At 42.8% G+C, this 15549-nt stretch overlaps 1 protein-coding gene across 1 annotated transcript in view; it reads right to left on the bottom strand.

Annotated features, from left to right (window-relative positions):
- LOC145411646 (sepiapterin reductase-like) overlaps positions 1-15549 on the bottom strand; it is a 35268-nt gene that overhangs the window by 12689 nt on the left and 7030 nt on the right. Inside the window, exon 2 of the mRNA XM_080281652.1 lies at positions 1766-1975. Within this exon, the coding sequence (XP_080137778.1) occupies positions 1766-1975 (210 nt within the window). The remainder of the gene's footprint in view (positions 1-1765; positions 1976-15549) is intronic.

Consider the following 15549-nt stretch of genomic DNA (forward strand, 5'->3'; position numbering starts at 1 on the left):
CATTGTCACTCTCTCCACCACTGTCACTACCACCGCCACATCACCACCACTATCACTGTCACTGTCTCCACCACTGTCACTACCACCGCCACCACTATCACTGTCATTGTCTCCACCACTGTCACTACCACCGCCACCATCACCACCACCACTATCACTGTCACTGTCTCCACCACTGTCACTACCACCGCCACCATCACCACTATCACTGTCACTGTCTCCACCACTGTCACTACCACCGCCACCATCACCACCATCACCACCACTATCACTGTCTCTACCACCGTCACTGCCACCGCCACCACTAACATCTCGCCACCATCATCATTACTGCTAACACATTGTTACCACCACCACCATCACCATCACCACTAACGCCATTAACATTGTCGCTACTACTACCCCACCACCACCATTTTCACTGTCAGTATCTCCACTACCACCACCATCACCACCACCAATACCATCAGAGTATCTCCAGCAGCAGCGCCACCACTATCACTATCTCCACCACCACCACTACCGCCCCAACCATCACTGTCAGTATCACCACAGCCACCACCACCACTCTCACTCTCATTATCTCCACCACCACCACCTTGCTATCAGAAGAAACCGCTATAGTGTGAACATAATGGCAACACAGGGGAGGACACTCTACCACAACCAACTTTAAATGTGCGCCATGGTTTCGGTGTCAAAGATACAAAAACATCACGAGACGAGCGCGTTACTCTGAGCCATCGCATTTCCTAGTTAAATTAAACTTTGGTATATACTTAATAAATATACAGGGTCGTCCATAAACAGAGCTGTGTTACTGTTGAAACTCACTTGTATGTATCTTGTGTATTGCGGCACAGTTCAGTCTCATTGTGTGTGTGTGGCAGTGGAAGTAGATGTATAGATAATGCAAGATAGACACTGGTAACGCCGACAGAGCCGTCCCCTCAACATACGAGATATCACCCAGCGAAGCACAAAAGGCATGAAGACGAGTGACTGTGACAGTGAGTGGAGGTGAATGAAAATGAATGTGTGAATGAGAGAAGGTGAAAGTGTGAGAGTGGTGATGAGGAGGAAAAGGTGATATGTGTGAAATGGTACGTGATGTCATAATGCCACTTGTGCTAAGCTGATGAATGACCTTGGGAGGAGCTTGTACAGTCTGAGATATATGTTCGCATAATTTTACATCTCTTCTGCTTCTCACGTTCCTCTCGGGGCTAATAATACTAAGCTGAAAGAGGCCTGACATGCTGTTCTGGTCACGGATGATCCACATTGATATGACCGAGGTGGGAAGTGAGGGACATGCCGTATGTGTGAAGCAGACTTGGTGGCGAACTTGTGTCCTTGGCTGTAGAATACACACACACACACACACACACACACACACACACACACACACACACACAACGCATGACCTCCAAACTCCCCTTGTTGTTGTTGTTGTTGTTGTGGCCCTATGCTAATTTGAACGCGAACCCTGTTGACTGCTGGCTGAAGTCACCCCTCCGCAATCCACCACCCTGCTTTTAGGGGATTGGAGGGAGTCACGGGACGTTTGTAAAACCGGGCAGAAAAGCTGGTTGGTTTTATTTGTCGCCGCGTGAAAGGGTTTCTCTAGCATCCCATGACTCCCTGTACACGACACCAAACACAACCCTACTTGCATTCCCCCTCCCCGCAGAGAGAGAGAGAGAGAGAGAGAGAGAGAAACAGTGATGATGATAATGCTGTGCCCCGTTAATCCCTGTCTCACCTGAACATCAGCATTGGCGTCCTTCACCTTGGCCTTCGTCTGCTCCAGCCCTGCCTTGGATCTCGCCATGGCCAACAGTGTAGCCCCAGGTCCTAGGAACGGAGCCACACCTTCACATATGGCCGCCCCTAGACCCCTCGATGCCCCTGTCACCACCACCCACGCACCACCCCACCTCCCACCGCCTGAGCCTCCTTCAGCACCGTTCATCTGGGGGAGGCGGTCGCAGGGTTAGTTAAGGTTGTGTGAAGGTACAGTCCGCAGCACAACTCCTGTCCCCTCTCCTGCTCCTCTCTCAGTGAGTGTTGACAGTCGGTTTCATGAATCCGTATCAGTTTTCTATTCCTTTCTGTTCTCCAGTGTGTTATTTTAGTACCGAGATATACTGCATTTAATTATATCAATGTATCTTATTCCGATGTAGTGAAATAAGCTGGTTAGGAAAGGGTGTTATATTGTTCTTTTTCAACTGACAGAACTGGACCATCGCCACAACTTAAACTCGAAATCCTTATCGCGTGATATTCGACAAGTCTTCATTATGAGGTTGAAACGAGTCTCCTTGGTTACTATAGTAGTTAAATCGATCTTTCACTAACATGGCACTTGGTCATCAATCGAGCTGAAAGACATCAAGGGTCACTCAAGAAATCACTGCATTTCCACCACGCTCATCTCTCTTTCATTTCACTCAAGCCAACAGGAATTATTGACTTTCACAACTGGCGTCATGCACCATCATTCTGAGATTTTATTCATTTATTTTTTTTTCTACCACTGGACGATTTAATTCAGCTTAGGGGAGTCGTCTTGCACTGGAGGAGTTAAAGAAGGATCTATTTAACCCCTCAGGTTCGAAAAGTGTCATCCAAAGGTGAATAAAATCGTTTGGATCAAGCAAGAGCTAAGCAAATTAAAGACTACCAACATTCCCAAGAGAAATGGTCTCCTCCACGCAGATAAAATACACTGATATACTTCTAAGCAAATTGCCTTTATGATTAATGAAGACACAAGAACAGAGGACCCCTGAATTTAAGTTTTTGGATAATTTGACTTTTAAATCCATAACCTTTTAAAAGACCTGAATCCAAAACATGAAAAAGACGTCTGGGGGATATTTCCCTAAGGAACAATTGTGCCAAGTTTGAAGCGCCTTGGCGAAGAAATAAAGGAATGCCACCAAATTGAAAAAGGCGATTGAAAAAGGGAGAGAGAGAGAGAGAGAGAGAGAGAGAGAGAGAGAGAGAGAGAGAGGAGGGGGAGAAAGAAACTGAGGAAAATAGTAGGCCTGCAGCATATAATCGAGACCTTAAAACGCCACTGACTAACTACGGTACCACACACCATCGCAGTATATGTCAATGATAATAAATGCTCATGCATTTTAACAGCTAATTCCAGACAAGTTTAATTAAAGTAGGGGAGACATCTAGTGTAGAGGTTAAAGGAGGCGCTACCTAACACCTAAAGTTGGAAAAATTAATCTCTCAACAGGGGTGGTGATGTAAAGGGGTAGAGGGTAGTGTGGGGTGGTGATAGTTGGGTGATGTGTTCTGGTACAGTGTGGTGATGTGTGGGGTGGTGATATGTGAGGATACTGTAGTGATGTGTGGGACAGTGTTATGTTGGGTGGTGATATAGGGGGTCGGTGATGTAAGGGGGTAGAGGGTGATGAAGTGTGGGGTGGTAATATGTTGAGTCGTAGAGAGTGGTGGTGTAGGGGTGGTGATGTGTGGGGTGATGATGTATGAAGACGATAGTAGTGATCTATAGAGTAGTAGAGGGTGGTGATATGTGCGGGTAGGTGGTGATCTGTAGGGATATTAGGTGGTGATGTGTGGGGGTAGAAGGTGGTGATGTGTGGTGATATTAGGTGGTGATGTCTGGGGATATTAGGTGGTGATGTGTGGGGGTAGAAGGTGGTGATGTGTAGGGGTAGAAAGTCTTGATATGTGGGGATATTAGATGGCGATGTGTGGGGGTATTAGGTGTTGATGTGTGGGGGTATTAGGTTGTGTAGGAGTGGTGATGTATGAAGTGATAATTATGTCGGGGACTAGGCCTACTGTAAGGCGCCGAAGAAACATAGCCAAGACCTTCGCAAATTCGTAAAATAAATCACCTCTGAAACAGTGATACAGCAACTATGAACTAAAACGACAGTATAGTGAGTCTTACGGTTGTCGGAAACGACATGGGACGAAAATATTGGCTAGAGAGGAATAAAAATATATATTCACTCACGAAATCTCGTAAGTTAGAGTTCAGTTCCATTCTTGTTCGATAAATTTTGTTGTTCTCACACAGTGCGGATCGATAAGGCGTACAGCTGCAACGTCAACCAAATTAATATAATGAAAGATTACCAATACTGATTATCATGTACAGCAAGCAGGCCCATTCCAAGTGTTCTGACAGTCGTAAACACAACGTTCAGTTGCTTTTTTCCTGATGTAATGAGTTTCTTTAACCACAACAATATTTTCAGCCTCAGGAAGTGGGAACGATGGTACATAAGTGCTAAGTGAACGGTTATTGCTATGATATGGTGAACAGGGGGAGTAAAGAAGAGAATCGGTGGTAGTGTGGAATTGCAACTCACCTTTAACCTCCTTCTTCCACGGCGGCGCGTAGCACACTGACAGACACACAGCCAGTCAGCCACACACACACACTCACTGTCCCTTTCCCTCTGGCCCACGGTTTCCTCTCCCCAGACCACCAGACCAACCACCACCCCCTCTCCCTCCTCCCTAGCTTCGCCTGTTGCTACTCACTCCCTTCCTTTCTCACTCTTCCCCTAGTCCACCCGTACCCTCTCCCCAGACCATCCAATACCCTCCCTCCCTCCTGCTTAGTCATGCCTGTTGCTGTCTCTTCCACTTTTCATTCTCAGCTGCTTTCTCCTCATTCTTACTCCTCCTTTATGACTTCCATAGTATTATCTCCCTCTCCCTCTCCCAGCTGTCTCTTAGCCTCGCTCGTTGTTGTACTTTCTCTCTTCCTATTTGCTACCTTTCATTTCCTCCTCGCCCCTTTCCTCAAGTGACTCCCGCTATACTGTCTCCCTCCAGCAGCTTTCCCCCCTCCCTCAGCTTCACCCACACTCCATCGATTCCCCTCCTCCCCTCTTACCCTCCGCCCTCGTTTTCCCACATCCTCATTCCTCTCACGTCTTTTCCACCCTCCCTCATTCCTCATGCTCCTCAATAGTTTTCTTTTCTTCTTTAATTAATTCCTAGCACTTTTACGTCTACACCACCACCACCACCACCACCACCACAAATCCAATTTCTCATCCACATTAGTCTGACATCCTATTCAAAACTGGCTTCCATTGACTTCCAAACGAATTCATTTAGGATGTGTGTGTGTGTGTGTGTGTGTGTGTGTGTGTGTGTGTTTTTATGCGAGTATGTCAAAAGTTAAATTCACATGACAAGGTCTATTTATACACCTTTTAAAGTCTGAGTTAAATCAGACTTGGTGGAAGGGTTCATGGAAAGCCGAGGGTAAAGAGATTTGATTCGGAGGAATTATTCAAAGGCAAAGGTCCCAGGAAAAGGTCATAGGTCAAGGTCACATTGAAAGGTTGGCTGAAACAGTTCTCAGACGATTTAAATCAAAGTTAGAAAAGCGTTAATGGTCAAGCAAGGATGTAGTGATTCCATTTTGAGGTCAATCGGTTGACAGTTAAAGTCACAGAGTAAGTAAAATGTTCGAACTTTAGATCAACTGTAGAGCACTGGTATTACACTCTCTGGGTGTTCCTTCTTGTTACTTAATGAATCCTGCACTGGTTAGTCCGTTCCCTAAGGCCCAGTGGTCCCACGCACAACCGATAGTGGGCCATACACCTCATGCCACACGTTGGGCGCTGATACCGCCTGATTCCGTATAAACTGAAATATTTTGGGGCTACATCATCTGGGAATGACGTGATGGTATTAGCTAGATTGTTTTTATATGTTGGTGGATCATATCAAAAGTTAACTATTTAGCGAAATGCGTATCCACAGCCCTCCCTGCACCAGACTGGAATTGATCTTGAGACCTTAAAGTCCACACATCTACGGCTTTACCATCTGACACTAGCATCATTCTGACATCATTTAATACCCAAGTCAGCCTTATATAATTTGACACATCTGGAACATACCAGTTTGGCATCCACATTTGACACCCTTATCTGTCTAGCATCAGTTTGCAATATTTCTGTGGTACCAGTGGTGTTGTGGAGGTTGGTGGTCGTAGTGGTAGTGGTGGTAGTCGTGTTGGTGTCACTGAGGTTGATATTGGTGGTGGCAAAGGATAGTGTTGGTGGGAGAGGGTAGTTGAGTTGGTGGTGGTGGAATAGGATAGAGTTGTTACTGCTGTTGTTGGTAGTGTGGTGATGGTGATGGTGGTGGTGAAGGAAAAGGATAGAGGTGGTGATGGTAGTGAAAGAGGGTAGTGGTAGTGGATGTGGGCTGCTGGTGGTCGTAGTAGTGGTAGTGGTCGTGATGGTGTTGGAGAGCAGTGATAGTGGTGGACAGAAGTAGTGATGATGGTGGAGGTGGAGTATGTTAGTGGAGGCGCTTATGTAGGTTAGTAGTGGTGATGTTGGTAGTGATGGCTGTTGTAGTGGTAATTGGACCTAATGAACAGCACTTTTACTGCACAACACAACAGCTCATTTCTTTGCGTTGGTGGTCCCTTGCTTTTGTAGTCCTTGGTTGATATAGTTCTTTTACCTCAACTTGGCCCTGATTTTCTTCTTTCTGCAGGTTATTTCACGTAGTTCAGAGAGAAAAAAAAAGAAAGAAAGAAAAGAAAAGAAAAGAAAATACTACTGTACATCCTTTTCATATCACACCTTCTTGACTAGCACCAGTTTCTAGTTTCCATCTCCTATTACGAGTCAGTAATCAAGATGGAAAGATGACAATTTTAGGCCAAGCTGGAATAAAATGAGTAAGGTATAATTCGTGAACTGTAGTTTAATATTTTGCTTCATTATTGCGATTAGATGCTGGACAGTATATAGTTTCACTACATTTCATTTTTTTTTTCTTTATACATTAACCTATTCAGTACGATTTCATTGTTTCCTACTTTGAGGTACTGTAAAAATATTCCAGTAAATCCCCTTGTATGATTATTTTGACACCCGTGCTCTCGGAGCAAGAGGGGATGTTGTGCTTTAAGTGGTGTGTGTGTGTGTGTGTGTGTGTGTGTGTGTGTGTGTGTGTGTGTGTGTGTGTGTGTGTGTGTGTACCAAACCAGAGTTTTCATCTGAATTTAGCCAAACTTGCTGGAAGGCTTGAAGGTCGGCCAATAAGTAAACCTATTGTTGTTTGAAACAATAAGCCAAAGGTCAAGGTCGCTGGGTAGGTCAAGCACTGGCCTAACAAAATCAGCTTAAATAGATTTATCCATTCTCGACACGACTTGGACTAAGAGCTGAAAGTAAGGCAAGAATAAAGGAATTAGAGAACAATCAATCAAAGGTTAAGGTAGCACGGCAAGGTCGAAGTTTGACCAGTGTGTGTGTTTGTTAACAAAGTAACTCAGTTTGGATTCGATTTTAATCAAACTTCGTGGAAGGGTTGAAGGACAATTAAGGAGTAAACCTGCAGTTTTGAGAACAATAGGCCAAAGGTCAAGGTCACAAGGCAAGGTCAACTAAACAGTTTCAATCCAATTTAGACTAAACTTGGCGGAAATGTTGAGGATAAGGCAGGAGTAAAAGCATTTGACTTTGAGAATAACAAGTCAAAGATCAAGAGCACAAGGAAAAGTCAAAGGCCAGAGTCATAGGGGAAGATCAACTAAAACAGTTTTGACCTGATTTGAACCGACCTTGGTGCCAGGGATAGGACTCAAGCAAGAGCTAAGGAATTCAGTTTGGAGAACAGGTCAAGATCACAGGCCAAAGTCAAAGTTCGGCCCACTTATCTGTGTATGAACAAAATAACTAAAAAACTGTTGATCCGAGTTGGATCAAACCTGTTGGACGATTAGAGTCGCACAAGAGGTTGACCTATAGTTACTGAGGGTCAAGGCCACATGGAAACGTCAACATAAGCAGTTTTTATCTGATGTGGGCTACAGTTTGCTGAAGGGTTCATGCTGAAGTAAGGATAAAGACATTCGAGTTTGAGAATAAGTAGATAAAGGTCAAGGTCATTGGGCAAAGTCAACTCAAGAAGTTCTGATCTGATCTGAATTAAACTTGGCAGATGGGCTAAGGGTTATACTGGAATGAAGTAATTCGATTTTGCAGCAATGTGTCTAATGTCATGGTCACAGGGCAAAGTCAGAGATATTCGGCCTCCTGACCAGTTGGTGGGTAGTGTTGCAGTGTGTGTGTGTTGCCTCTAGTTCCTAAGGTTCAGCTTACGGACCTTCTCTAGTGCAGGGGTTATAAATGCCGTAGCTTGCATTTACTGTCATGTTCCTCTGTGTGTGTGTGTGTGTGTGTGTGTGTGTGTGTGTGTAATTCACCGGGTCGGTCAGGATAACTCGATGATCGTGATCGTCAACTTTTACTCTCCCGGAAGGGAGCTGAGAGCTCATAAAGTCCGATCTAAGGGCAAAGCTGTGACCTTCACACAAGCACACATCCGTACCCATGCTCAAGGAGGACAATAACCACCCACTTCTTCAGTGAAACTTTTCGCAACCTGAGCGAGGCGCGATCTCTCGTCTACCAGATGGCAAGCTAGAACGTTACCACTGAGCCAGCGAGCGATGTGTGTGTGTGTGTGTGTGTGTGTGTGTGTGTGTGTGTGTGTGTGTGTGTGTGTGTGTGTGTGGATACCGTCGAGACACTTGCTGCAGGCTATTTTATTTTCACACTTTCAGATAAGCCATCTTAATGTCAGTACTAGCTAATATAATCCCTCATCATATTTGATATAATTATTAACTAAAATATTCTCAGTATTTTAAGTAAGTGTTGATATCATGCCACCATAACCACACAAATCATATCAAACTTATACCTAGGTTTGAAATGGTTTTGTGCAGCTCAGGTCTGGCTGAGGACTTTATATGTGCCAGATCAAGGACTACCCAAAAACAAATGTCTTTTTATCTCGGGACAACGGCAGTGAGTCGATTAGTGATCTGGACAGTCTATTTTTCTGTCTATTCATAGATAGATGAATAGATAGATAGAAGGATGGATAGATAGAAACATATAGATAGATAGACAGACCTTGATAATAGAGAGAGAGAGAGAGAGAGAGAGAGAGAGAAAGAAATAAAAATATATATATATATATATATATATATATATATATATATATATATATATATATATATATAAATATATATATATATATAATTAGCTTCTTTGTTACCTATAAGGACCTTGACTTTTTATAGGTTAACTTCTTCATTGGTGATATTCCTTATAGACAGTGTACGGTACCAAATATTACCCCTGCCAACGAAGTTGAGTGGAGGTTGTGTACTCAACTGTGTTTGCCTGATTGTGTATAAGATATCACAAAATGTGGTGATCGGATTTCAGTGAAATGTGGTGGATAGGTGGGCAGTGGGTCAAGGAAGAGCTGATGAGATTTTGAGGTATATCCGGGTCCGGATACATGAATACAACATAAATTTTGTTGGCGCTGAGGAAGTATGCGCTGTGTAAGATTGTAGCAAGGCAGACTAAGCCCGTACAATTAACCGAATGTGAGACCGTAAAAGAATTTTAGTTGGAAAGAAGAATTACAGCGGTAAATTTACAAATTTATTGGTGTTGGAGGAGGCATGTGCACTCCGATTTTTTTTTTTTTTTTTTTTTTTTTAGTATTATAGGTTGTCACTTTGATAATCCTGATCATGGTGTAACCAAGAGTTGACAAGATTACATTATCATGAGGTACAGAATGTTCTTATTCGTTTCCATGCTGTATTTAAATAGTAGATAGCAATATAATATTAATGCACATTGAAGCCTATCTTTAATATAATCGAAGACATCTGTGATAAACTAGCTATAGTTACCCATCATTATACGACCCCACACTTAGCAAATCCAGGACATAGATGAAGAATGAAACACTAGAAGAGTGTATGTGAATGACGTGGAGGGAGAAAGAGAGGGAGACCAAAGATGAAATGAAGGGATGGAGTAGGAAGATAAATGAGAAAGGGTGATGTGAGTTGGAAGGAGGGCTGAAACATGGCAGAGGACAGTGCTACCTGAAGGCGATTTGTTTATGGTCACCCCTTATGAGATTAAGGAGTCAGAAACCTCTTTGACTTGGAACTCAAGCGCCAAAATGCGGTGAGGATTTGAAATCAGTATTACTATACTTTGCATAATCTTATGCTTACAGTAAAATTGGTGTCAGAATTGGTGCTTGGCATCAATTCCAGCACAACTTATCAGTTAGCATAATTCTAGCATAATCCTGCAATATCTAGAAAAAGTTCAGAATAGTTCATATTTGCAGACCACTGAGCTATCACTTTTGCAAATTTGACATTAGATCTAATTATACTTGGGTAGTGTGATGAGTAAGGATGGAACTTTGGGGGATGAAGTGCGTGAAAGGGTACAGCAGGGAAGGAAGGTTGTTGGTTCACTGAAAGCAGTGATGAGAAATAGGGAGGTGAATATGGAAGTTAAGAAGTCACTGCATGATAGTATTGTGATCCCTACCCTGACGTATGGAAGCGAGGCATGGACCTTGCAAGAGGGGAACAAGTCAAGAGAGAGAGCAGTGGAAATGAGCTACTTGAGAGGAGCATGTGGTGTGACATGGAGGGACAGGTTGACAAATGAAGAAGTGAAAGAACGTTGTGGGGTGGATGTGGATGTGGTTGAGAAGATTAGGAGAAATACACTGAGGTGGTTTGGACTTGCGGAGAGAATGGAGAATGAAAGACTGACTATGAGGGTGTACGTAGGTGAGGTGGTGGGAGGGAGAGGGAGGGGAAGACCGAGGATGAGGTGGAGGGATGGAGATGAGAGGTATATGAGGGAGGGGGGAGCGAGTTGGGGGGAGGGCAGTCAAATGGTGGGTGACAGAGCGACTTAATTCCACTTCTATCTGGTGACAAACAGGGCCGGATCTAACACTTTGCAAAAGAAGGGCGAGATTCTGAGCAGAATGGCCAATTAATCCAGTTAAAATTTCTAATTAAAATGCACTTTTGCTTGCTTCCACTAGTCGCCTCCATTATGGTAATGCAATTGGAATACTGTTGTTAGCATGCTGTTTCTGTTTCGCTGTTGGTTACATAAGCTGATCAGTGTGCCCTGGCACTACATTTTTGCTGCGCAGTGGACTATGGCACTATATTTTCCGAATTCATTGGATAATTTCAAAAGGCGCGGGAGTCGGGTGTAGTGCATAAACATCATCAGCGCCGCCTTGGGCCCCTGGCGGCGGGCACACAAACTACGCGGCCCTACCCATGAGAAAACCTCTCCATACTATAGAGCTCTGTGCTTGCCTCATAGAGCAATGTGCAGTAAAGTATTTATTGTATATATTTTGGTTAATAGCACTATTCTCTTAATATATACAATAAATGGCAAGCTAAAAGTAGGGGGTGCACGCTCCCCACGTCCCCTTGAAATCGCACTTGACAAATTTTTGGAAGAACATGACTAAATTCAAAAGATATATCTGCCAAGATATCTGAAATCATTGTTGACGAAGAGCAAGACTCGGAAAATGAGATGAAAACTGGAAATCACTGATGTTAAGTGATGAATAAACATTTTCTCACAAAACGCTAAAATTGGCGGTGAGCTCGTCAGGTCAAAACTCAGAGTGGTCACTACCCAACCCTTTTCAAATTCCCAAAAGCATTACAAACTGTTTCAGTTTCTAATGCTGATTGAGAGGGAATATTTTTGTTTAGTTTCAAGAATACGTAGAGGCCCGTAAACAGGCTCAAAACCAGCATCAGGAAATGAGACTAAAGAGTGTGTAGACTGAAACTTGATCGAGGAAATAAAAATAGCAAATAAAGACTATAAGCAGGGCCTACTATGAGCGTCATCATAAGCCATAATAAAATTGTTTCTTGGAGAAATGAAACAGTGTTTCTGGCTGTAGAACTGTGATGTTAATGTGACAGTTTAAACTGTATTAACTGAAGGACGAAATGTATTTCTCTTGGCTATATCAGACTAACACCCAAAATGCAAGAAGTGTTTTGTTGTTTTCGTTTATTCTCTGTTCGGTTAATGATCTGCCTGTAGAATACATATTCTATTTTTTTAATTGTTTGCATAGTGTGCACAATACCCATATGAAGCCTACAATATATCCGACATATTTTGTATCAAAATATCCTATACAGGGCAAAAGAGTGTATAGCTAGCCTAACATAATTATCCGTCTGGCATATTTCGGTCTAAGGTTAGCACATTTCCACAACTAGTTTAGCATAATTTCAATCCTGTATATGGTAAGTTGGTAACACTGTTTGAAATCAGTGCAGTCGTGGCTGTCATGTGGTGGGTGTTCCTGGAACTCTTCTCCAAACAACACGGAGCATTTTACGAAGGTCTAGAAGCTAATTTACAATTTCTCAGGTATGAAGTGATATATAAAGAGGTAAAACTTTACCACATGGACGCAGCAATTCCACATGTCTTTTCTCACGTTCTTAAAGAAGTAATTTTAGCACAATATGCAACACAGGTAACTACTTATCGGGCTTACACTACAAAACGATAATTTTAGAAAAAATTTACATTTTTAGGTATTTAAGGAAGCTCCCTGGACGACCGGGGCAGCAATGTTTACTTACGATCCCACCAACTTAACTGGGGGACTTCGCCTCCCAGACCCCCAGTGATTTTAGCCGCTTAGGATTGCCACTACACCTAACGTTGGAAGCCCCCAGTTTCAGTGTGATCAGAATTTCTACCCTATCCTGTCCTAATCAACCTGTGAAAGACCAGTCTGAAAAGGACATTCGGAAGTCCTGCGCCCGTGTGGCAAAGTATTAATTTTAGGCGATTGAGGAGTCGGGAAGGGGGGCGAACCCCCCAGTTAGGTTTCCATGCATGCGTAAAGTCTATTGTTTGACTTCTTCGGTCTACAGTAGGTTAGGTTGAATGGGATGTGGCTAGGCCAATGCCTAAATTACCCTGTCATAAATGCCAAGATATTTATAATTTCAGAAGTGAAACTATGTTATTCGTTCGATTTTTTGTATCGATGCATACTGCGCCAACGCTACCACTGAGCTATTCTGGCCCCGGCCCCCCGCGTTACCTTTGAAGTCCTGTTGTTATCTCCTCTGCATTTTACTTGCTTTCTTTTGTTGTTAAATCTCCCATCACAAACATTTACTACAGGTACTACTTACAAAACATGTCTTCTACATTCAGAACATTTTTTTTTGTCCATGTTGGCTGATATTAAATAACATACAGTTTTCAGTTTTGTATATCATATTCACTTCTGTTATTTTTATACCAACTGTCCTTTCATTTATTCTAAAAAATTCTTGATTAGGCAGTGTTCGTTGATCCAAATTTCAACACCAATATATATATATATATATATATATATATATATATATATATATATATATATATATATATATATATATATATATATTTGTTTGGCCAAATAGTACAGTGCGAGACCATCAGAAATCTGTGCAGCTTGTGAGGTGGTGTGTAGGGTGAAGAGAAGACGAAAGGGGGTGCAGGGAACAGCATGGTGGAATGAAGAGATGAGAGAGGCTGTGGCACATATAGTGAATGGATGAGAAACGGGCGTGGAAGAAGTTGAGAGACGGAAGAATTACAGAATATGTAGAGAGGAAGAGTGAGGTGAAAAGATTAGTAAGAGAGAGAAGAGAGTAGATAAGGAATTTGGAAGTAAAGTGGAGGGAATGTAAGAAAATGTTCTGGAAAGAGGTAAAGGCACTGAGACACAGTGCTAAAGAAGTTAGTTGGGGAGTGAAAGATAAAAATGTTAGATTACTAGTGGAGATGGGAGAAAAGTGAGCAGATGGAGAGAACACTTTAAGGAATTGTTGAACATAGAAAATAAAAATAATGAGTGTTCACTAGTGGAGATGGGAGAAAAGTGAGCAGATGGAGAGAACACTTTAAGGAATTGTTGAACATAGAAAATAAAAATAATGAGTGTAAGTGGCTGGGGAATGGTGGGAGATGGAGGGAGGTGAGAAGACAGGAAGAAAATTCATTAGGATGGAAGTTGTGGAAGCAATGAAGAAAGTTAAATTGGGGAAAACCCCAGGAATTGGTGGAGTGTGTGGTGAAATGCTGAAGCATGGGGGAGAGATAGCAGCTAGTAGAATGGATGTGGATGTGCAGATTGGCCTGGGAGGAAGGTAGAGTCCTGGAGGATTGGAAGTCAAATATAATTATTTCCCTGTACAAAGGAAAAGGGAAAAAAGAAGTATGTGGTAATCATAGGGGCATTTGTCTTCTTAGTGTAATAGGAAAAGTATATGGTAGGATACTTATTGACAGAGTTAGGGAAATAACAGAGGAATTAGTTGGAGAAGAACAGGGAGGTTTTAGAAAGTTTGAAAGGTTGTGTAGATCAGATATTCATTCTTAGATCTTTAATGGAAAAGTTTCTAGAGAAGGGAGAGAAGTTGTATGCGGCCTTCATGGATCTGGAGAAAGCATATGATAGACAAGGATTTTGGAAAGTATTAAGAATATATGGAGTAGATGGGAAACTGCTGAATGCCGTGAAGATTATGTATGAGGGTGCTAAGGTTGCAGTGCGTGTGGGTAGTGGACTGATTGAATTTCTCTGTTTGAAGGTTGGATTGAAATAGGGATGTGTCATGTCTCCATGGTTGTTCAATCTGTATGTAGTTGGGGTTATAAAAGAGATACAAGTTAGGGCAGTGGATATTGGAGCGGCCCTAATGAGAGAGGACAGTGTTTGGAAACTCCTTGTACTGTTGTTTGCAGAAGAAACTGTGTTGTTAAGTGAAGAGGAAGGGGAGCTGCAAGGATTGGTGGATGAGTCTGGGAGAGTAAGAAACGGAATCTAAAGGTGAATGTAGATGGTGTAAGAAACGGAATCTAAAGGTGAATTTAGGGATGAGTAAAGTTATGGTCTTCGAGAGAAGTGAAGTTAGTGAATGTACAGTGAGGTTGGATGAGGAGGAAATGGAAAATGTGAGTGCTTTTAAGTACTTGGGTAGTGTGATGAATAAGGATGGAAGTTTAGAGGGTGAAGTGCTTGAAAGAGTACAACAAAGAAGAAAGGTTGCTGGTTCCTTGAAAGCAGTGATAAAGAAACGGGGAAGTGAGCATGGAAGTGCAAAAGTTACTACATGACAATATTGTGATACCAACTCTAACGTATGGAAGTGAAGCTTGGACTATGTTGGAAAGACGGAAGTCAAGAGTGAGAGCAGTGGAAATGACTTATTTGAGAGGTGCATGTGGAGTCACATGGAGAGACAGACTGACAAATGAGGAAATGAAGGAGCGTTGTGGTGTGGATGTGGATGTGATGGGAAGCATTAGGAGAAACTCACTGAGGTGGTTTGATCATATGGAGAGGATGGAGAGTGAGAGACTGACGAGGAGAGTGTATGTGAGTGAGGTGGAGGGGGGAGAGGGAGGGGGAGGCCAAGGATGAGATGGAAGGATGGAGTGGAGAGGTATAAGAGAGAGGGGGGTGTGAGTTGGGAGCAGGGCAGTGAAACGGAGGGGGACAAGGCGACATGGAGGCGATTTGTTTGTGGTCACCCCTTACGGGATTAAGGCGTCTGGCAAAAGACAGATATAGACCATCAGAAAGTTCTGTTGA

This window comes from Coenobita brevimanus, chromosome 90 (assembly GCF_032717465.1).
Source record: "Coenobita brevimanus isolate Jiangsu-jjx chromosome 90, ASM3271746v2, whole genome shotgun sequence".
Classification (NCBI taxonomy): domain Eukaryota; kingdom Metazoa; phylum Arthropoda; class Malacostraca; order Decapoda; family Coenobitidae; genus Coenobita; species Coenobita brevimanus.